We start from the raw sequence: 23147 nt of genomic DNA, 5'->3' as shown, positions 1-23147 counted from the left end.
GTATTATACCTAAATGCAATGAATCCGCGGGCGAAGCTGCGGGTGGAAATCTAGTTTATAATATTAGTAGGATTATGAATTTATGTATAGTTACCTACCTACTAGTACCTATGTATTTATCTATTGTTACACCTATATTTGTTTACAACAAAAATAAATACAGGTAGATATAGAAAATTTATTGCTTTCATGTAATTCAATTTACTAACAATTTGGTTGCAATTGCAATACCAAGTTAATATCAATAACGCTATGCAAAAAATATACCTACTTAACAATAGAGGGAGCTAGTGACGTGCGAGTTATCGCTGTCGATAACCCGCCGACCCACGATAACTGCGCTGCACTATACACGATTTCTAACTAAAACAGGTAATAAATATCGATAAATCTCACGCGTATTGTTAATTGATTGTTTGTTATAATAAATCATTTTATGAGAAAAAGCTTATTTTAATAATTTATCGTGTAAATGGTGGACAATTTGGTTCTAAAACTTGTTAGCTTCTGAATAGGAACTCCAAATATGAACTTTTGTTCTGTTTATACAATGCAAGCAGCATTGTATAAACTATTGCAAAAATGTTTTCATGTATCTACAATAAGTACATGCATAAAAATTACCGTATAAATAATTTGTCATATTTTAATCGTCTCTCGTGAAGACAATTATATAAATAATTGCCTGATGTTTATAAACATGCCATAGTATTTATTAAATAACCGAAGATTAGAGATAAAATAATCTGGAAACGTAAATTATGACGTACCTACAGCAGCAGCTTTTTAATTGCGCAGTAGTACATATATGTTACGTTAATTTTATGTTTTATTTCGGTTGCTGACCGGTGGGAGTCATAGGACATAGGATACACCTAGAACCTATTTATTTACCCTGTGGTGAACACAGCTTTCAAGTATTATTTGTAGGTACTAGGTACTTATATTCTTAAATTATATAAGAAATTACCTACATAAGTTCTGTTATCAATTAGTGTCTTAGTATAACTTTGCTATATTACAATTTGGGACTCATTTGAAACGAAACTGTAATAGGTATTCGTAAAGTTTTTCATTATCTGCGTAATGCTAATAACTCTGTGAGAACGAAGATGTACCTACAATAACTGAGATGGATGAACTCTTCAACTTATTGGACAAAGGGAATCACTTTTATTTACGCATAAATAAAAGTCACATAAGTCAACATAATATCATTCATCACATACATTCGTAATCCCAATTTATTGTAACGTAATCAAATTAAACGCATGACTAGCACGCGACTCAATGAGCGCGGTGTGACCCGCGACGACTCGGTTATCGACTTGACCTTTTATCGATATTAACGTCACATCCCTACTGCTGGTTAAACTTAAAATATGATGTTGGTTCGTTGATTTTTGTATAGTTCAATGTTTGAAAGGGTTTTCCTGAGGTTTCAGGAAATAGTTTCAGCACATACCTACTAGCAGGTTTGGTCGGAGTCATTCCATTACCTAGGTACTCGTATATGTAGATAGGTTCTATTATCTTATTTTCCAAAACACCAATCTGATGTACGTATAGTAATCTATTGGGTGATATTCATCAATACAAACTTAATATGATATTATTATGTATATTGTAAGAAATTAGCACGCGAGGCCGGTTTAAATATTAGTTTGAATGTAATAAGAATGTACTGCGATTCTACACAGCTACCTAAAGGCTGGTTTACACTTTGATTAGTGTGAGTGCAGGTGATTAGTACGAGTGCAGATGTGTAGTGCGAGTAGTGTCCAATTCACTGCGAGTGCAGGTGATTAGTGCGAGTGCAGGCACGCTGCGAGTGAGGGGGAAGGGAGGGCGCGCGGGACGTGGCTACTCGCAGTCCACTCGCAAAACAATAGAACACGCTTCTATTCACTTTACTACACAGCCTACTAATCACTTGCACTAAACAGTCGCTGTCCACACCTAGGCACTAATCACCTGCACTAATCACCTGCACTCGCACTAATCAAAGTGTAAACCAGCCTTAATTGATGTAGGTAAGTAGTTAATAACAAATCGCAGCGAGTCAACGACTATTAGCAGTATTAGCAAAGTGAAGGTAGTTGGGTCGAACCGAGGTTCGAACGTCGCGTCGTATAAACAACATATTATGCGACAGGCGCGACAGCTAAGCATGTTCGGACAGGAAACAGTGACAACTATAATATTGACAACTACCTACTCATCCACAAAAATATTAAATCAAAAGTTACGTCTAACAATATCGTAAAATAACCACGTTAAAAATAACCGACTTCAAAAACGGAAAAGTAAAAAATAAAAAGAATTGGTATTATTAATTATGTAGATACTACATATTATTAGAACTTTTAAGATTGATTAAGCCGATGATAGTAATGAAAAAAAAATTGAATTAGGAAACGTTTTTGTATAATTTGACAATGATAACTACAACCAAACAGTTTACACAATTAAAAGCAAAAATAGTATATTTCAATGCATAGGAATATAAAGAATGAAAGTACAAATAATAATACAATAACCAGAATAACTAACACGCATACCTACTATCGCAAGTTATCGGGAGGTTATCCGTGCGACGTCAGCGCACGAGCCACGGCTTAATTACTGGTTTTAATGAATTCTAGCTTTTATTGTGAGTGTAAATATTGTGAAATATACATTTAAATACTCTTCTTAATTATAAAAATGTTATAGATGTTGCAGTCAAGTCATTAAAAACGGCATCTAACAACGTTACGTTGGTTGGTCAAAATTATCTTCTTTTAACAGAAAAAGTACCTAATGTTATAGACCTACATAAGTACCTTATTATAAAGACAAGCTTAAATATCCCGTTACTAAAAGAAAACGCCTGCAATCAAACAATATAATAAAGGAAAATAAGCCAAGTTATCGTTAAAAGCCACAAACATCTGCGTGTTTACCGTCTCTGTTTGCAGAGCGCCCGGCAGCCAAACACACGAACACGGGCTACCGAACGGCCTACCTTATGTACTCTACCAAAGGTGCCGTCCGTGACAAGGGGATATACAAATAGAAAAGGAATTCAGATTGATTTAGAGTGATTTGTCTAGACGGTAGGAATTTTTTTAAAGATTTAGGGCAAAATTTGCATCTTTCTGTGAATGCCTTCCGAGCTATGGATGACCTAAGTTGCAGATTTGCAATCGTGTTATTAGGTATACCTACATTTTAAAAGTGCTTTTGACAGAACTCAAGTTTTAAATGCATAAGCTCTGATATTTATTTTTGTTAGGAGAAGTTTGTCTCTTTATCATACCTTTTTTTACCGTCTACGCAAAACTACAGCCTCTAAACTAGTTCAAACAGTAACAACAAATCTGTAAACACTCGATTTGTCCCGAAACGAGCGCCAGAACTAAACACAAATCCAAACACAGTTAAAGTTACAATTTCCTGTCAATTAGCTTTATTTAAAGAGCCAATGTTTGACGAGCGATATTAATTTTTATCCATAAAGCTCCTTGTATACAATTTTCACAAGTATTGCTCTAGAAATAAGGTTGAAATTGTTCTGTAAGTTTGCTTGGCAGTGTTTCGTTACACATAACATTCGCCGATTTTAATATTTGAGTTTGCAAATCGGTTTATGTGTTGTTTTTGTTGTCGTCTGGCTTCTTGATTTATCTTACGTTGGGATTAAAGTATTTGTACTTTTTCATGGAAAAAATTAGCAACTGTCTCTGTTTATTCTTTAACATTTCTTTCATAATTAATGTTGGCACATATTTCAAAAATTACCATCGTTTCTTTTCCATTTTGTTCTAAAATGTTTTGAAATTCAAAATGTATCATTCTCTTAAATTGTTTGTAGGTAAAATTTTTAATCAATGTCTTTAATGTAATAATCAATACCTAGAGTAGCTGATATGGATCTACTTAGGAAAAATGCTATTGCGCTGGTATAACACTTGAAAAAGGCTTGACCGAATTACATTGGTTTTAACTTAAAATGTTTGTTTTTAGAACACATACCTATCTAAGCTTCATTGCGACGAAGTTTTGTTTCCTATAGCTGTCGCAAGAGCGCGTGGTTAGAAAAAATATTTCACCAAATATGTAGCTACTTAAATATCTATACAAAATGTACAAATAATGGAAATTAAACAATATTCGTACATATCTTCAACGGATTAATGATTTGCGAAGTGCGCTTCGTCGCTTCAGCATAAAATATGAAATAGACAAAAATTATTACAGCTATAATTTACCTATCCCGTCCGTCTTCCATAAATATTTTCAGATTGGTGGTGTGGCTCCACTAAACCGCACATTCGTGTACAATGCAATGAGCCATTAGTGAAAAACTTTACGCCAACCAAACACAACATTTGGACAGGTTGTTGTTTTAAGATGGCGGCGGAGAGCAGAGCAAACGCTACCGAAAGAGTATCGACAAATATTGGAGCATCGCTCTTGCGCGTCATTCATTTACTTGCAATTAGTTGGGACTATTATTTGGAGATTTTTAGGCTTGGTCACGTTAACTTTGGCCCCTGGGAAGGGGCCGTGGGTTATGTCGGATTCCTAGCGACCAAAACCCCAACGTCCAGCCGCTTCAATGACGAGGCCGCGAGGTGTTTGTAGAATTCGTCCACAACCATCTGGATTAAAAGCTTGATAGGAGCAAGGAATCTTTGTTTATTTAGATTTATTTAATTAATTTACGTGTGCTTGAATGAAGCTCGATAATTAACATTGCTTTTAATTTAATTTTAATAGAGTAAATCTAAGAAACAACTACAAGGAATAGAATTTCCCATTGTATGTTTGCTCATCTTATTGTCTTGCAAGAAAGTGATGTGTGGACAGTGGAAACTTTATTTCTAATGGCGGCGCTTTATAAAAAAGTTTATCTTTTGATCTTCTTAAAGTCTCAAATAGGTAGGTACTTACCTGAATTAAGGTAACCGCCTATTAAATATAAAAAACCTAGCATAGAGTAAATTGACTTCTAAATAAAAAATAACACGAACAAAGCCGCGGTTTCCAGCTAGTTACCAATAGAGAATATCGTCCTTGCGGTACGGAGGGCACAAGAGGCACTCCCGCGCAATGTTTGCGCACGCATTAACGTGAGTCAACAAAATGGCCGCCGACCTCTCGTAACCCAATGACCTCTGTCCAGCGCTGTGTGTGATTTTAGGGGATTATAGTGTTTTGATGTGTTTAGTTGAGTTGGAGAATTAGGAAGGGTTAGTATTTGTATTTTGTGATTAACTTTAGACATGGTATACAGCGGGGCGGCGCCTGAAGTTCTCCAATTTAATTTTCTATCAAATCGAAAAATTCCGATGGTTTTTTTAAGAAAAAAACACATGAACACTTCTTTTATATTTACCTATTCATTTACCTATTTGTACACATTAAAATAATGGAGTCAACTGACTTTTAAGAAGTTAGGTTTTTGTTAAATTCTCACAAAAACAACTCGTACATTTGTGTCAGTTGTCCGATTTCCCGTACCCGTAATGTTTGTGTTTTCCAATTATCGATATTCGATATAACGTTGATGGTCGGAATTCGTTTGGCGAGTCTATAAATATATCTACAAATCAAAATTGCAACTCCACTAAATTGCCGTGAACCAACAAATTGGTTTACTTCAGGCACAGAATATTCGGGTTGCAATAACTTTTCTGTCAACTTGAAGCACGTGCTAAGGTCGATATCGATAATTAGCGGGCCACAAATAGTCCCTGATTGGGGTTAAGGGCCAGCTGGGACACACGTCGCGCGCAGGAATCCCAGACATTTCTCATACGCATTCATTTATCTTAATTTATGCGAGGATATCTAAATATTTTGGGCCAAAGGTGGAGATTCTAATTTACAGGAATAATTAGTACAATGCGTTGAGGTTATATTAATATGTAACGTGGAAGACGGTTTATTATTCTCTTCGGTGCAGCGCAAAGAATGTCAATTATCTTAAATCGAAGATTTAAACAGATTTAGAACGAGGTTAAATAATAATCTATAGCTACCATTTTTTTAATATAGTATTTATCAAGGTTTGAGAAATTGAGATTATGAGGATGTTTGCCAACAGGAACGGGAACTATGAGGGTTTTTCTTTGAAAACAAGGGCGAAGCCGCGGACGGAAAGCTTTTCAACGGATTCTATTCTATAAAGCTATGATGCTATACCTTTAAAGGTACTACGATATCTTCTGTTTTCCATCTAAACTGCTTCTGTTTCAATCTTCAATTAACTAGATGGATAGAGACCGTAAACATAGGTAAAATCTCAATTATTCAGCCGTCGATGACCAGGTACTGGGTATCTAGTTACGTGGTCCTTCAGACACGGTAGCTGTTTGTCGTGCGGTTCGTTTGTCGGCTTGTTGGAGACGTCGTGTGTGGTCCACGTGATGTCATGGCTTTCGTATTATTTGTTTTGTGCACGGCAAATTGTATAAACAGTAGTTCTAATAACGATATTGCAATTATAGGTAACATTCTAGTTCATTTCATAGATATTGAATATTCAGACAATTGTTTAAAGTATGAAAGTTAAAAAAAAACGTACCTACAATATATTATGTTGGTAGGTATCGTGGATATTTGTACAAAGCAGACTATTGCAGAAGCTTTTGAATAGATATCTTGTAATTGTTAGAAAAGAATTACTTAACTGTTAGACGTAACTTTTGATTTAATATTTTTGTGGATGAGTAGTTGTCAATATAGTTGTCACTGTTTCCTGTCCGAATATGCTTAGCTGTCGCATACTATAAATTGCAGCGTTCCTTTCACTCGTGGCGCAATCGTACGGATCGTGCCTAGGGGCTCGGACGTTGTTTATACGACGTTCGACCCAACTACCTTCACTTTGCTAATAGTCGTTGACTAGCTGCGATTTGTTAATCAATTAGGTAGCTGTGTAGAATCGCAGTACATTCTTATTACATTCAAACTAATATTAAACTAGCTTCGCATCTTATTTCTTACATAACAATATTTTAAGAGTAGGTATTTACAAAAGATATAGTAATAGGTAATAGATAACTGGATTTCAGCCACTGTCTGCCTAAATCTTCACGCCAAAATGAAAGCCATCTTTATAACTGTGATGGTGATATGTAATTAGATGAATTATTAACTAACTAGGATGGATTCACATAAAATAAAACTTAGAGTAGGTATACAGATAGGGGATAGACACAATTTATCTACTATTCAAGGCATTTGTACACGATATGATTTTTTTCGATTAAGGGCATGGTTTGCGATTAGAGTGAACACTGCAGGCTGATAAGTGATAACCATTTTAAAACCGAAACAACAAAATACCAAAACCCAAACATACCACAACGCAACACAAATGTAATTACATGTAGGCACGTAGGTAAGTGAAATCGGTGGGCATAACATCTGGTAATGGTAAGTGATTAGCGCGCCGATTGGTCGCAGGCTCGTAAAGCTGTGAACTGCTGAAATGTCGATAACGCTAACAAGGATGTAGGCTATGCGATTTCGATCAGTTTAATTAAAATTTAAAATGTATTGCACGCCTCATAAGCGAAGCGTTGAGGTGGGTACTACTGTCACTTCGCGCAAAACATCTAATTTTTCAAACTTAAAATGTATTTATGTATCATACATTGCACTTGTAAGATAATACATACACACACATATTAAGAAAAAACACTATTTTTAACGTTCATGATATTTTTGATGTCATTTTTGTTATTTAAACTAGTTAAAAAACAGTTTAAAAAAGTTCTGTCTTGGACGTCCGTGTGTCTGTATGTGCGGATCCTTTTTCTTGTTAACACGATAGCGACCGAAATACTTTACTAATCGAGTCTTTTTTAGGGTTCCGTAGCCAAAATGGCAAAAACGGAACCCTTATAGTTTCGTCATGTCCGTCTGTCCGTCTGTCCGTCTGTCCGTCTGTCACAGCCGATTTACTCGGAAACTATAAGTACTACAGTGATGAAATTTGATAGGAATATGTGTTGTATGAACCGCTACAAAAATATGACACTAAATAGTAAAAAAAAGAATTGGGGGTGGGGCCCCCCATACATGTAACTGAGGGATGAAATTTTTTTTTTCGATGTACATACCCGTGTGGGGTATCAATGGAAAGGTCTTTTAAAATGATATAAAGTTTTCTAAAAAACATTTTTCTTAAAGTGAACGGTTTTTGAGATATCAGCTCTCAAAGTCGTAAAAAGTATGTCCCCCCCCCCCTCTATTTTTATAACTACGGGGTATAAAATTCTAAAAAAAATAGAGGTGATGCATGCTAATTAACTCTTTCAACGATTTTTGGTTTGATCAAAGTATCTCTTATAGTTTTTGAGATAGGTTGATTTAACTGTAATTTATTATATTTGCTGCTACGGAACCCTTTGTGCGCGAGCCCGACTCGCACTTGGCCGGTTTTTTTTCTCTTACGCTTGAGTATGCTCAGGAATAGAACCCTTTCATTTTTCAGGGTCTGATTCGATGTGGTTTAATTGTTATTAAATAAACAAAAATAATAATTAATAAATATTTATTAAAAAAAAATTATGAGGCGTGCACTTTTGGATTTTCCAAATTATTTATAAAATATTTTGAAAGAAAACTAAGGGACTTGGAGAGAATTGATAAGAATTGAAAATAAAAATGATTTCATACCAGTTGACATGGCCACAGTATTACATTATTATTTCCTAGATATTGTAATACTGTGACATGGCGAACACTGTTACGCAACTCTATTTGTAACAAGAGGACATCTTATGTACGTGTTCAAGCAATAAATGAATTTGAATTTGAAAAGGTACGGTTTATCTTATACGTATTTTTGAGAAATAAATGTCTTAAACCGTATTTTATAGAATTCCTTCCACATATTGTCCTGAAATATTTATTTATTTATTATTTATTTTAATGCAAATTTGTAGAATGTTGTTACATGCGGTTGTTACATTAGCTTTACCGCTATACATATTTACAGTGGAACCAGAATCTCGACTCATTTTGTCTAGGGTCACAAAGAATAAGAATAAGAATAATTTTGAAATATGAAAAAAAAATTTGGCTACCATGAATTATATATCGATTTCACATAATATATGTATAAGAAGGAACGTGTTATTTGGCCATTTTAATAACATTTGATGGTTTAATCGATCTTTCATGCATTCCGCAGTCCGGCAGTGAATTTAGTTGGATAGAGTTTAATTATTACTACTTATACATTTTTAACGAGGCTCCAATAGGTGATCCCCGGCTGAAAGTAATCGCAAAGGTACATATACTTAAATTGATAATTGTTGTTTATTTATTTATTTATTTATTTCATTAAGGATCACCAACATGACATACACATGATACATAGATAAAAGTAATAACAATCGTAGACATAGTGCTGTCACAATTATAGGCAACCACCACTAACAAATATAACATTAAATCAAAGACACACAGTCTGCAGCTAGCTGCAGATTAGGTAAAAAGTATACATATACATAATACATAAATCCAATTTTGACGGCAAAATAATCAATTAATGTTAAAATAAAACTACATTTGATCAACTGGGTTTTGGTATAGGTTCAATCGAGAGCAATTCCTTTTTAAATTTATGTACAGTGTTTGAGAAAATGTCAATAGTCTTGTTATTGCCAGAAACTATATTATTATATTCTTTGGTAAGGCGAGAAATGCCTGAATAATGGCCTAGATTACTATTGTGGAATTTTGTATGGAACGGCATATTATTAGAATGTCTAGGCAATCTGACTGGAACTTTAAAATTAAGCTGAGATACCAATGACACACAATCGATTGAACCATTCACCAATTTATGTAAAAAGACATCCAAAACCTTCCTCCTCTGATAAAGTGTTCGTATTGCACGCCTCATAAGCGAAGCGTTGAGGTGGGTACTACTGTCACTTCGCGCAAAACATCTGATTTTTCAAACTTAAAATGTCTATATGTATCATACATTGCACTTGTAAGATAATACATACACACACATATTAAGAAAAAACACTATTTTTAACATTCATGATATTTTTGATGTCATTTTTGTTATTTAAACTAGTTAAAAAACAGTTTAAAAAATTTCTGTCTTGGACGTCCGTGTGTCTGTATGTGCGGAGGATTTTCTTGTTAACACGATAGCGACCGAAATACTTTACTAATCGAGTCTTTTTTAGGGTTCCGTAGCCAAAATGGCAAAAACGGAACCCTTATAGTTTCGTCATGTCCGTCTGTCCGTCTGTCCGTCTGTCCGTCTGTCACAGCCGATTTACTCGGAAACTATAAGTACTACAGTGATGAAATTTGATGGGAATATGTGTTGTATGAACCGCTACAAAAATATGACACTAAATAGTAAAAAAAAGAATTGGGGGTGGGGCCCCCCATACATGTAACTGAGGGATGAAATTTTTTTTTTCGATGTACATACCCGTGTGGGGTATCAATGGAAAGGTCTTTTAAAATGATATAAAGTTTTCTAAAAAACATTTTTCTTAAAGTGAACGGTTTTTGAGATATCAGCTCTCAAAGTCGTAAAAAGTATGTCCCCCCCCCTCTATTTTTATAACTACGGGGTATAAAATTCTAAAAAAAATAGAGGTGATGCATGCTAATTAACTCTTTCAACGATTTTTGGTTTGATCAAAGTATCTCTTATAGTTTTTGAGATAGGTTGATTTAACTGTAATTTATTATATTTGCTGCTACGGAACCCTTTGTGCGCGAGCCCGACTCGCACTTGGCCGGTTTTTTTTTTCTCTTACGCTTGAGTATGCTCAGGAATAGAACCCTTTCATTTTTCAGGGTCTGATTCGATGTGGTTTAATTGTTATTAAATAAACAAAAATAATAATTAATAAATAATTATTAAAAAAAAATTATGAGGCGTGCACATTTGGATTTTCCAAATTATTTTAAAATAATCAAGACGTTCTGAGTAACTACGAATTTTTTTGGCTACGTTGTTTGTTTCATTCATAATCATAACCATTTCTGATTTCAGGCGGAAAACGTGCGGAAATACTTCAAAAATAACTTTTAAATTGAAGCTAAAATAAAAACGCAATAAAAAAATGATTTTATCAGTCAATATAATGCAGTATTTGTGTTCAGGAATTTTCTATGTTTGAGATAATAAATAATATTAGCAGTGTCACACTTTTATTATTTACGACCTGAAAATAAAATAAAAATATGAAAAATATTTTTTACATGCGATTTTCGCTGAAAGATAAACTAAATACAACTAATAAAGTGTAAAACGAATAATTTATGCGTCGAATGCGGTGTTGTATCGACAACACTATCCTCTTTCATAGTGAGGTGCCCATTTTTTGGTCGATTTATCGATATTATGAAGTTTTTAATCAAAACAAAAATATGAATCCTAGAGGTACATATTTATGTAAATTCTGATGTTATTAAAGTGACACTTCTTTACTTAGGCGCGTTCAGAGTAAAATTACAAGGTTGCGTCATGTCAATACCGTTCACGTCCGCGTCATGGAGTAAGGCAACGATTTGAACGAATTCGAAAGAAGTGAAACACCTTTGGCAAGATTCAAAGATATCTTCGAATATTGCCAAAGATGTTTCACTTCTGACACGTGTGCTCGGCACACACACTCTTCTTTTTTTTCAATTGAAGTTCGTATTTATTGTATTGTGACTGGTGTACAACATAGCTGTGTGGTATTTTATTAACTTTTATTTGAATTATCATTATAGGTAGGTATAAGCAAGTTAGAGAAATAATTTATAGGTGTAAAAAATATCAATTTGGCCTACTGGGAATGCATGTAGATTTATAAATGCGTTCTGAATCACTAAATATAATCTTACTTATGTGTCTTATGTGTTAATCTCATCTAAACAAGATCATAATATAAGTTAAATCATTACCTACAAAAACGCTTTAATTTTTTTTTCGGATTTGCTCTTTATCTCTTATCTTATCGTAATTAAATTAATACAACAACGGAAGCAATAAAAACAAATGAAATTAACGATAAACAAAGACATCACTACAAGTTAAATCGAATCTTTTTGAATCGGCTTCTTTGAATGCTAATTGGTTTGAGAGCGGGACGGCACAATACAGCAACCCGCGCGTTAGAGCGAAACGGGTGGCGAGGCGGGAAATATCTTTCCCGCGTCTAATTTACGACGCCTCTTTGACGTTTCTCCGTTGACAGTTACTAGTGTTTTCGCTGAATTAATCGCAACTTCTGAGGTTTTATATTACTCCAGATATATCGCTGGTCGCGTTAAACGCGCTCGCTTTGAGCCCGAACAAAGGCACCAATGGTTCGTTAACATTCTGAAACGCCACTAAAATATCATGTTTAATTTGAACGTTTATGCTTTTGATGTTTATGGTGTTTCCTTTATCAGTTGTGTATAATAAGACATAAAAGCGATAATTTAATCTTAATTAACACTTTTATTTTGTTAATAAATTGATATTTTTATGTGCGCGTTGTGATTTTTTTAGGGTCACATTTTAAATCGAGTAACGATATCAATTACTCAGTTAATATCTATTTAAATACTTATGAATATTTTTATTTATTATCTTGAACATACTTACCTATTATTCTTCTTTTCTGAATATCCATTCGCGATGGCTATCTAATAATCTATTATAGGTAAACTATCAGCTTAAATCCATTAGCAATAACGAACCTACATTGAAAGCAGTGGCCTACCGCCTTAACTCCACTGTGTTCCGTCGAGCCGCTTTCAGTGATGACCGACGGGATCGTGTTATTTTCTAGACATATAAATATTTAGTACTAAGTAGATTATTTGTGAAAATATAGGTAACAAATATGTTGAGGATATAATCTGTGACTTGGTACCTAATAACATGAAATAACGCTAATTATTCAGTCATCGCAGACATGCACGTTAACGCAGCCATTTCAATTTTACATGTAAGTAGGTGTACATCCGTTAGCATACGTATTACAAATTACAATTTACAAAATGAAATATTATGAAAGGCCATTCATAATATTTCTAGGAGGCTTTTTAGAAAGGAAATACTTAGAGCATTTTTTAAATAATTTGGAAAATCCAAAAGTGCACGCCTCATAATTTTTTTTTAATAAATATTTATTAATTATTATTTTTGTTTATTTAATAACAATTAAACCACATCGAATCAGACCCTGAAAAATGAAAGGGTTCTATTCCTGAGCATACTCAAGCGTAAGAGAAAAAAAAAGACTCGATTAGTAAAGTATTTCGGTCGCTATCGTGTTAACAAGAAAAAGGATCCGCACATACAGACACACGGACGTCCAAGACAGAACTTTTTTAAACTGTTTTTTAACTAGTTTAAATAACAAAAATTACATCAAAAATATCATGAACGTTAAAAATAGTGTTTTTTCTTAATATGTGTGTGTATGTATTATCTTACAAGTGCAATGTATGATACATAAAGACATTTTAAGTTTGAAAAATCAGATGTTTTGCGCGAAGTGACAGTAGTACCCACCTCAACGCTTCGCTTATGAGGCGTGCAAAAAAAGACTCGATTAGTAAAGTATTTCGGTCGCTATAAGGATCCGCACATACAGACACACGGACGTCCAAGACAGAACTTTTTTAAACTGTTTTTTAACTAGTTTAAATAACAAAAATGACATCAAAAATATCATGAACGTTAAAAATAGTGTTTTTTCTTAATATGTGTGTGTATGTATTATCTTACAAGTGCAATGTATGATACATAAAGACATTTTAAGTTTGAAAATCAGATGTTTTGCGCGAAGTGACAGTAGTACCCACCTCAACGCTTCGCTTATGAGGCGTGCAATAGGTATGTCCTATATCTACATAAACAAAAATTACAAATAGTTTGATATGTTTTTCTTTTTATAGGTTAAAGTAAATCATAAATATAGTACCTATCCTTTCCTATCCTAGATACTAATATTATAAATGCGAAAGTTTGTGAGGATGGACATGTATGTCATGTATGTGTATGTTTGTTACTCTTTCACGTAAATAATACTGAACCGATTATAATGAAATTTAGCACACATATAAAAGGTAACTCGGATTAACACATTAGATAGGATTTAGGACATTTTATCCCGGAAATCCCACGGGAACGGAAGCTATGCGGGTTTTTCTTTGAAAACGCGGGTGAAGCCGCGGGCGGAAAGCTAGTATAAAATAAAGTATAGAATATTAGGCCTCCCGCGACGTCGGCGCCTTTGCACTGAGAGGGCGGGGCTCTTCATAGAACCGCACGTGCGTCCTCCGGCCTTTGTGACAATTTGCATGTTATGCACTAGTTGCATTTGTTGCTGTTCATTCATAGATTTTAAGTTGGAGGACGTCTATGTAGGTATAGAAAATATCAAATGTGTAGGTACATGGAGAATCAAGAATGGTGATTCCAATAGGTTATAGCTTATAGTTAACACGGCAAACGCAAAAAATTATCACAAAGTTATCCACATAAATATCGATTTACTAATGTTCATTCAACTTTATCAAATTATACCTTTGCCATTTTGTGATACCTACTTATCGATCTAATGCAATTAATTATGTTTAAAACTTAAAAGTTACCAATATAACTCCATACAAACACTACAAAAGTTCTCTTTTTCAACAAACAAAAAAAAACGCATGTTCGCAGCAAATTGGCGCGGATTGCCGCAGCCATGTCAGTGGGTGTGTTCTGGCCACATGTGGACGTTTGCAGGCCATTCATCTTGCCGGCTGAGTAAAAAATAGATAGCCATAACGTGATGATTTGTTAATGAATATAGTAAACCGACTTAAATGCTATATTTAAACGTTTTAATAAATACTTTTGGTATAAAGAATATAATTTAAGCGTGATTTGGTCAATTTGAAATGAAATTACAGAATACAAGACTTCTCTCATCTAAGGACCTAACGACGACGACCTTCTTAGTAGTCGTGGTATACTTTGTTCACTTTGAATAAGTGCTCTAAAACACAGGTTAAACATGATAAATCGATTTGTAAAGCTAATTCTCCTCCCGTTCGGATTGTATTGCATCCGGCTGTCATTGTGACGCGAGCTGTCACGGTGACAGTGACAGCTGTCACATTTCGACACGCGATGCGCAAGCCATCCGTAGCAATTAGTTAATGATCAGTGTTTTGTGTAAGCGCGGCTTTTTTTATTTGTCTTAGAGGGTTGTATCATTTGTCGCGATATTTCTGAATATGAAAGATTCAAGCCTCGTTTTAAATTCAAGATTTGTTACGAATTCACTCAAGACCTGTTCGACGGAGCGTATTTACAAACTATACATAGCCAGAACGCAACCATAGGAAACTGCTCGTGTATACTGTATACTTTGTAATGCTGTTTTTAAGTTTGTTATTACAAAATATACACGAATTTTCCGTACTGATCGTGTATACTTTGTAACGCGGATGCTTGCTTCTTCGTTCCAAACTATACACGATCAGTACGCAAAATATAACTAAATATACCTACTACATCACTTACGCTTGAGCGAAATAATAAATAAGCGTAAGCAATCAAAGACTTGTACAGCTATATCTATCTACTTTTATTCTTCTCGATTGATTCAGTAAAATATGGAATAAAATATTATTAGGTGAGCTTAGAAAAATTAATAGGTAACAGATATAAGGGTTACCTGTGTGTTAGGTTAGGTTCGTGTTTTTTTTAACTACACAAAAGTAGAAGCCCCGCGAAGCGGGGCTCCGTCGCCTCGCAACCGTCTTCTTCTGGACTTATTAGGTTCTTACATTTTAGCACTATTGTCAATTATAAGTCGTGCAGTATAGACGGGAACGAAGACACAAGCATCCTCGATACAAAAAATATACGACCAGTACGCAACATTACATAGTACATACACAATACACATGCATTTTGATAAGAAAATAGATTTCAAAACAGCAATACAATAATATAAGCGCGAGCAAATATGGAAAGACGCCGCGCTTACTCCGAAACATACACGATTAGTCCGCATGCGTACTGGCGCTGTATATTTTGGAGCGCTATTCTTACTTACTTCACTACAAAGTATACGCGAGTACTTGCGTAATGCTGTTGTATAGATTGGAAGAACTTTGTAAAAAAGTTATTTCCAAACTATACGCGATTAGTTTCACACCGTTGCGTACTGGCCTTGTATAGTTTGGAAAGACGCTTCGACGGATTTAATAAATATGTTTACCATTAGAAAACTCTTTTTAATTACTGAGTAACATAGTCTATGTGTATTATTTTTATTTTTATCACGGCCCAAGGCTGACGATTCCGGAACAAGCGTCTATATTATATTCTGTAACATAAAGAATTATGATTAAATATTTATATCATGGTTGACTGCATTCAATTGTTTAATCTGTTGTCCTCGGGCTTATGAGATTTGCAATCGATATTATTGGAGATACCTATGTAATCAAGTTATTAATTATTAAAAACTTTAATATTTTATCCTTATGTCATTAAACTTAAACATAGGGACATGGAATCAATAAGAATTTCATTTCATCTCACTATACCAAGGTACCAAGTATGTTGAATTTTGAGATCATGCTTCTACTTGGATCAAATGAATTTAAAGTCTTTTGTTTTTAATTGTTTTCTATATTCGTCATCGTCGTCGTCGTCTTAGCCATAGGACGTCAACTGCTGGACATAAGCCTCCCCCAAAGACTTCCAGAACGGCCGATCACCAGCGGCCTGCATCTAGCGGCTCCCCGCCACCCTGATTAGGTTGTCTGTCCATCTAGTTAGAGGCCGTCTACGTTGCGTCGGCGTCGTCCTATACGTGGTCTCCATTAGAGAACCTTTCTGTCCCAACGGCCATCGTTTCTACGAGCTACTTTCTATACTATTAATTTATTTGTAATCTCTGCAAATCAAATTCGTTTTACACCGTTCGCGTTGTTTGTAACCAGATTCCTCCAAAACGGCGTGGCCGCGTTTTATGATTTTTGTATAGGTATATTCAGCAGGTCTGGGAATATGGTCGTAAACTATTTTTTCATATCCTTAAGTGACCTTAAGTGAAGAGTTGTGGAAACTATAGCATTTTATGAATCAGCTGAGTTTAGATGTCAAATTTTGTTTAAAGCTATATTCACATTATTTTTCTGATATAGAATTGATAGAGGCAAGGAGTAATCAAACTCTCAATTTTTTTATTCAATAAACTTCGTCCAGAAGCACTTTTGTATCGTCTTAGCATGGTAGTTTAACTATTTACCACCGCAAGCAGTTTCTACACAGAAAAAAACTGTTCTTTTGCATTGGTTAAGTATATGAATTCATTTATCATTAGAACGTAATTTTTTAAGCCAGTAATATAGGCTATTTGTTATCCCGGGTGCAATCGACTGGTTCTTTAAATTTTACATTTAAATCTTACTACAACATAAAGACAACACGTCTGTATCTGGAATTAAATCCGTCTCCGTGTTAAATTCCGCACCAGCCCACTATTACCACACAAAAGGAAGACGCTCGATACTTCAGCATCTGTCACCGGCCACACGTTAACAAATTGTCGCGTAAATACTGCACTCGGAATTAGACTGACTATATTGTATGCAATTAGTGGACTGTGGTGTTAGTGGGATGTTAGATTGAAGATTTTGAACGTATGATTGGTACATTTATAAGTTTTTGCTTCTTATGTTTTTCTTAAATGTTCTTAAATGTTTTTCTTAAGCTGAGGAGTTTAGGGTACCTACGTTTGATAGTACTCCTTGCACTGCTCATAATCGCGATTCTTCGGGTGCTTGTATATACAGGCTGTAGCGTAATGAGGATAACTTAGTATCTGGAGATAGAAGATGATGTGACCGTCCAAAAAATTTATTTTGGTGTTTGGTAAAAGTCTGCTCTTAGTTACATCGCACGAAGTTATTAGCCTATTTGATATTTCCATACTAAATTGCCTTTTCTCCACAGATCCAAATGCAAACGCAATGGGAAGCCCGATGTCGGGCGCGGGGGGCCAGCAGTACGGCGAGGTGAACCAGCTGGGCGGCGTGTTCGTGAACGGCCGCCCGCTGCCCAACGCCGTGCGCCTGCGCATCGTGGAGCTGGCTCAGCTGGGCATCAGGTGACCTTGTGTATTCATATTACCATACATATTACCATAAGGAATGTGTTAGGATACTATACTAGCATTCACGTGTTCATTCATTCATTATATAAATTATAAGCCATTCTAATACTGGTAAATGTTATTACATTTTTTTGTTGTTGGATATGTCGTTTTCCTGACGAAGTATTCTTCTACTTCTTCTATCTGTCTAGTTATATAGGCGTAATATACATATAGGCCTAATATCGCATTAATAAGAAATTTTATCGTCATGAAATATCCCATTCCCAAGGGAATTTCTAATATATTTAAGGGAAAAAAAGCTAGTAAATGTGAAAAATGACTCAAACCAGTACCTTCTTCCAGGCCGTGCGACATCAGTCGACAGCTACGCGTGTCGCATGGCTGCGTCTCCAAGATCCTGGCGCGCTACCACGAGACGGGCTCCATCCTGCCTGGTGCTATTGGAGGCTCTAAACCCAGAGTCACTACGCCTAAGGTATGGTATGGTACATAGTAAGTAGTGATAGAAGAAAAAGTAGTAGAAAAAAAAATTAATATCGTTATCGTAGTAATTGTAGTAAGTAATCAGTTCTAAAGTTAAAAAGTTTTTTAAATATTAATATTGACATGATTTTAAAAGAGCAACTATGGAGTTTCTTGCTGATTCTTCTCCATAGATACTGCTTTCCGAATCGGTGGTAAATGTTAAAAATACTTATGTAATAATGTAATGACGATTCGAAAGTGCTACTAAATAGTAGTCTAATTGAATAAATGAATGTTTGAGTTTGAGTTTGAGTTTGAAAAGTCATTTATTAATTAACTTTTAATAAATAGCACATATAAATAATATGTAGTAAATAATAATGTCAAATCTTTTTTATTTCTTACTTTTCCGTTTTTGAAGTCGGTTGTTTTTAACGCAGTTATTTATTAGTGAATATTAAGCTCTCCGTGCGATAAGAGCCTTTAATGAAAATGAAGCTCTGCGTGCGATTAGAGATTTTTGTGAAAATTAAGCTCTCCGTGCGATTACAGCTTTTTGTGAAAATTAAGCTTTCCGTTCGATTAGAGCTTTTAATGAAAATTAAGCTCTCCGTGCGATTATAGCTTTTTTGAAAATTAAGCCTCCCTGCGATTAGAGCTTTTTGTGAAAATTAAGCTCTCCATGCGATTAGAGCTTTTTGTGAAAATGAAGCTCTCCGTGCGATTAGAGCTTTTGTGAAAATTAAGCTCTCCGTGCGATTAAGAGCTTTTTGTGAAAATTAAGCTCTCCATGCGATTAGAGCTTTTTGTGAAAATTAAGCTCACCGTGCGATTAGAGCTTTTTGTGAAAATTAAGCTTTCCGTGCGATTAGTTTTTTGTGAAAATTAATCTCTCCGTGCGATTAGAGCTTTTTTGTGAAAATTTAGCTTTCCGTGCGAATAGAGCTTTTTGTGAAAATTAAGCTCTCCGTGCGATTAGAGCTTTTTGTGAAAATTAAGCTCTCCATGCGATTAGAGCTTTTTGTGAAAATTAAGCTCTCCGTACGATTAGTTTTTTGTGAAAATTAAGCTCTCCGTGCGATTAGAGCTTTTTTGTGAAAATTAAGCTTTCCGTGCGATTAGAGCTTTTTGTGAAAATTAAGCTCTCCATGCGATTAGAGCTTTTTGTGAAAATTAAGCTCTCCGTGCGATTAGAGCTTTTTGTGAAAATTAAGCTCTCCATGCGTTTAGAGCTTTTTGTGAAAATTAAGCTCTCCGTGCGATTAGAGCTTTTTATGAAAATTAAGCTTTCCGTGCGATTAGTTTTTTGTGAAAATTAAGCTCTCCGTGCGATTAGAGCTTTTTGTGAAAATTAAGCTCTCCATGCGATTAGAGCTTTTTGTGAAAATTAAGCTCTCCATGCGATTAGAGCTTTTTGTGAAAATTAAGCTCTCCGTGCGATTAGAGCTTTTTGTGAAAATTGAGCTTTCCGTGCGATTAGAGCTTAATGAGAAAAATTAAGCTCTCCGGGCGATGAGTTTTTTGTGAAAATAAAGCTCCGTGCGATTAGAGTTTTTTTGTGAAAATTAAGCTCTCCATGCGATTAGAGCTTTTTATGAAAATTAAGCTCTCCGTGTGATTAGAGCTTCTTGTGAAAATTAAGCTCTGTGTGATTAGAGCTTCTTGTGAAAATTAAGCTTTCCGTGTGATTAGAGCTTTTTGTGAAAATTAAGCTCTCCATGCGATTAGAGCTTTTTTGTGAAAATTAAGCTTTCCGTGCGAATAGAGCTTTTTGTGAATATAAAGCTTTCCGTGCGATTAGAGCTTTTTATGAAAATTAAGCTCTCCATGCGATTAGAGCTTTTTTGTGAAAATTAAGCTCTCCGAGCGATTAGAGCTTTTTGTGAAAATTAAGCTTTCCGCGCTATTAGAGCTTTTTGCGAAAATTAAGCTCTCCGTGCGATTAGAGCTTTTTGTGAAAATTAAGCTTTCCGTGCGATTAAAGCTTTTTGTGAAAATTAAGCTCTCCGTGCGATGAGAGTTTTTTGTGAAAATTAAGCTCTCCGTGCGATTAGAGCTTTTTTGTGAAAATTTAGCTTTCCGTGCGATTAGAGCGTTTAATGAAAATTATGCTCTCCATGCGATTTTATGCGGTTATTAATTCGGCCGGTATATTTTTTTTTTATGTATGTACACCGATTACTCCGAGGTTTCTGAACCGATTTACGTGATTCTTTTTTTGTTCGATGCGGGATGGTGTCAAATTGGTCCCATAATTTTTTTTTTTCGGATAGGCCCAGTAGTTTTTATTTTATGAGCATTTTTGTCTGTACTCGATGACTAAGTTGATATGTAGCAAGTAACTTTGATTCACTTCCCGGTAACCGATTGAGCTGAAATTTTGTATATGTATGTAAATTTGATAGCGATGAAACATTATCATGACATGAAGCTGATTTGATGATGGAATCGGAAGGTGGCCATAGGAACTCAGTAATATATTGACTCAACTTTATCGAGTTTGGGCTCGTTTGATTCGTGTTGAAAAATACACTAAAAAGTATTAAATAAAAATAACTGCGTTAAAAACAACCGACTTCAAAAACGGAAAAGTAAGAAATAAAAAAGATATTATTAACTACTACATAATATTATTGTACATATTTCGCAATAAAAAGTGGCCTATGTCCTTTCTCGGGTATTAAAATATCTCTATACCAAATTTCATGCAAATTGGTTCAGTAGTTAAGGCGTGATTGAGTAACAGACAGACAGACAGAGTTACTTTCGCATTTATAATATTAGTATGGATTATTTTTCATTTCTGTTTTTTTTACAACCTGATGCAATCGATTGGATTTATAGAATAAAAAAAGTGGTTTTTTGGATTATATTATTTGTGTTTGGATTATAAAGCAGAATTAAAAGAATTTCTGAGGTGGTCCCTATAATATAATTTTACACTAGCAATAAAAACATCACAATCCCAGGTGGTGTCCTACATCAAGCAATTAAAAGCAAAAGACCCGGGCATCTTCGCGTGGGAGATCCGCGACCGGCTGCTGGCGGACGGCGTGTGCGACAAGTACAACGTGCCGTCCGTGTCGAGCATCAGCCGCATCCTGCGCAACAAGCTGGGCGGCGCGCTGTACCCCGTGCCGCCGCTCTACCCCGTGCCGCCGCAGCGCTGCTGGCCGCTGCACCAGCCCTACGACTACTATGTGTACTTGCAGGTTTGTTCCGTTTTTTTTGTTTGTGTTAAATAGATTTAGATTGATTTGTGTAAGATCGGTACATTTCATGTTAGCGGGAAATGGTGAAACCGCCTTAATTTCAAAAAGCTTTTACTGTACTGTACTGTATTTGTATTGCTTGTACTGTATTTGAACCTAGTTTAATTCTAGTTATTTTAATCAGTTCAAATACAAATCTATATGTTTACTTAATTTAACATATTTAACTTAATTTTTCTCCCCCCAGGGCCGTCAGCACGCGAACGCGCCGCACCTGGCGCACCCGCACCAGCCCGCGCCGCACCACGCACACGCGCATGCACTTTGACAAACACCCCGCCCGCCCCACCAACCCCCTACACACTCTACACAAGCAACGCCAACGCTCACACACACATCGATTCCAATGTCAAACATGACAGCTGTCACGTCAAATATGACAGTTCCAAAGTCAAATGTGACGGCTGTCGCACCGAATGTGACGTCAAGTCTGACAGCAACGAACGTGACGACGTTCCCGTTGAGCATGCCTCACGCTATGTATGGGTTTAATTATAATCGAGAGGCAATGAGCTGACATCAGCTGTTTGTTATCAAACTTTATTTATGTTTTGTTTTAATATGTGAGCACTAATAAAATACAGGTTATTTTATTATAAATATTGTGTTTGTACAAATTGACTGGTTCGTAGAATCGATATCAGCCCCCCTAGACAAGTGGCTTTCTATTAGCGTAAAGTTCAATAGAATAGATTATGAATGTATGAGATTGACGTTTGATTACGACGACGACGACGATTGATTACGTCAATCTCATACATTCATAATCTATTCTATTGAACTTTACGCTAATAGAAAACCACTTGTCTAGGGGGGCAGATCAACAACAGTTTTGGATGTTATCTTTGCCGTGTCTGTCCATATAATTCTATTACACTGATTGTATCGATCCGAAATTAGACTTATCTGATTATAAACTTTCGCAAAATCATATTACTTTATCATAGATTATTGTGAAAACAAGAAATAATCGAGAAATGAATAGTCAATGTGCGGGCGGGTTATCGTGGGACGGTGATACAAAGTAATCGATTGTACATTTTGATAAAAGTATTAAGGGCTTGTACATATCTATCTACTGGTGTGTAAGATTATTGTTATAATGCGTGTATTGCCACGGAAGTGTGAGGTGATAGCTGTAACTTGAGTCATATTGTTTAACAGTTAGATCTAACTGGATAATTTATCACGATCGACTGTTGTCTTAAATTTGCATTATAATATTAATAGAACAGTTTATGGTTTATTTCTGTAAACA

At 35.3% G+C, this 23147-nt stretch overlaps 1 protein-coding gene across 1 annotated transcript in view; it reads left to right on the top strand.

Annotated features, from left to right (window-relative positions):
- Poxm (paired box pox-meso) overlaps nucleotides 1-22530 on the top strand; it is a 30994-nt gene extending 8464 nt beyond the window's left edge. Inside the window, exons 2-5 of the mRNA XM_090112498.1 lie at nucleotides 17990-18143; nucleotides 18495-18627; nucleotides 21587-21829; nucleotides 22077-22530. Coding sequence (XP_089968624.1) covers nucleotides 17990-18143; nucleotides 18495-18627; nucleotides 21587-21829; nucleotides 22077-22157 — 611 coding nt within the window. The 3' untranslated portion in view covers nucleotides 22158-22530. The remainder of the gene's footprint in view (nucleotides 1-17989; nucleotides 18144-18494; nucleotides 18628-21586; nucleotides 21830-22076) is intronic.
- The last annotated feature ends 617 nt before the right edge of the window (nucleotides 22531-23147 follow it).

Source organism: Colias eurytheme, chromosome 18 (assembly GCF_061535395.1).
Source record: "Colias eurytheme isolate Ceu_HAF_F1 chromosome 18, ilColEury1 Martin Lab GWU primary, whole genome shotgun sequence".
Taxonomy (NCBI): domain Eukaryota; kingdom Metazoa; phylum Arthropoda; class Insecta; order Lepidoptera; family Pieridae; genus Colias; species Colias eurytheme.
The sequence above is the reverse complement of the archived record's forward strand: the minus strand, read 5'-3'. Positions and strand labels throughout refer to the sequence as shown.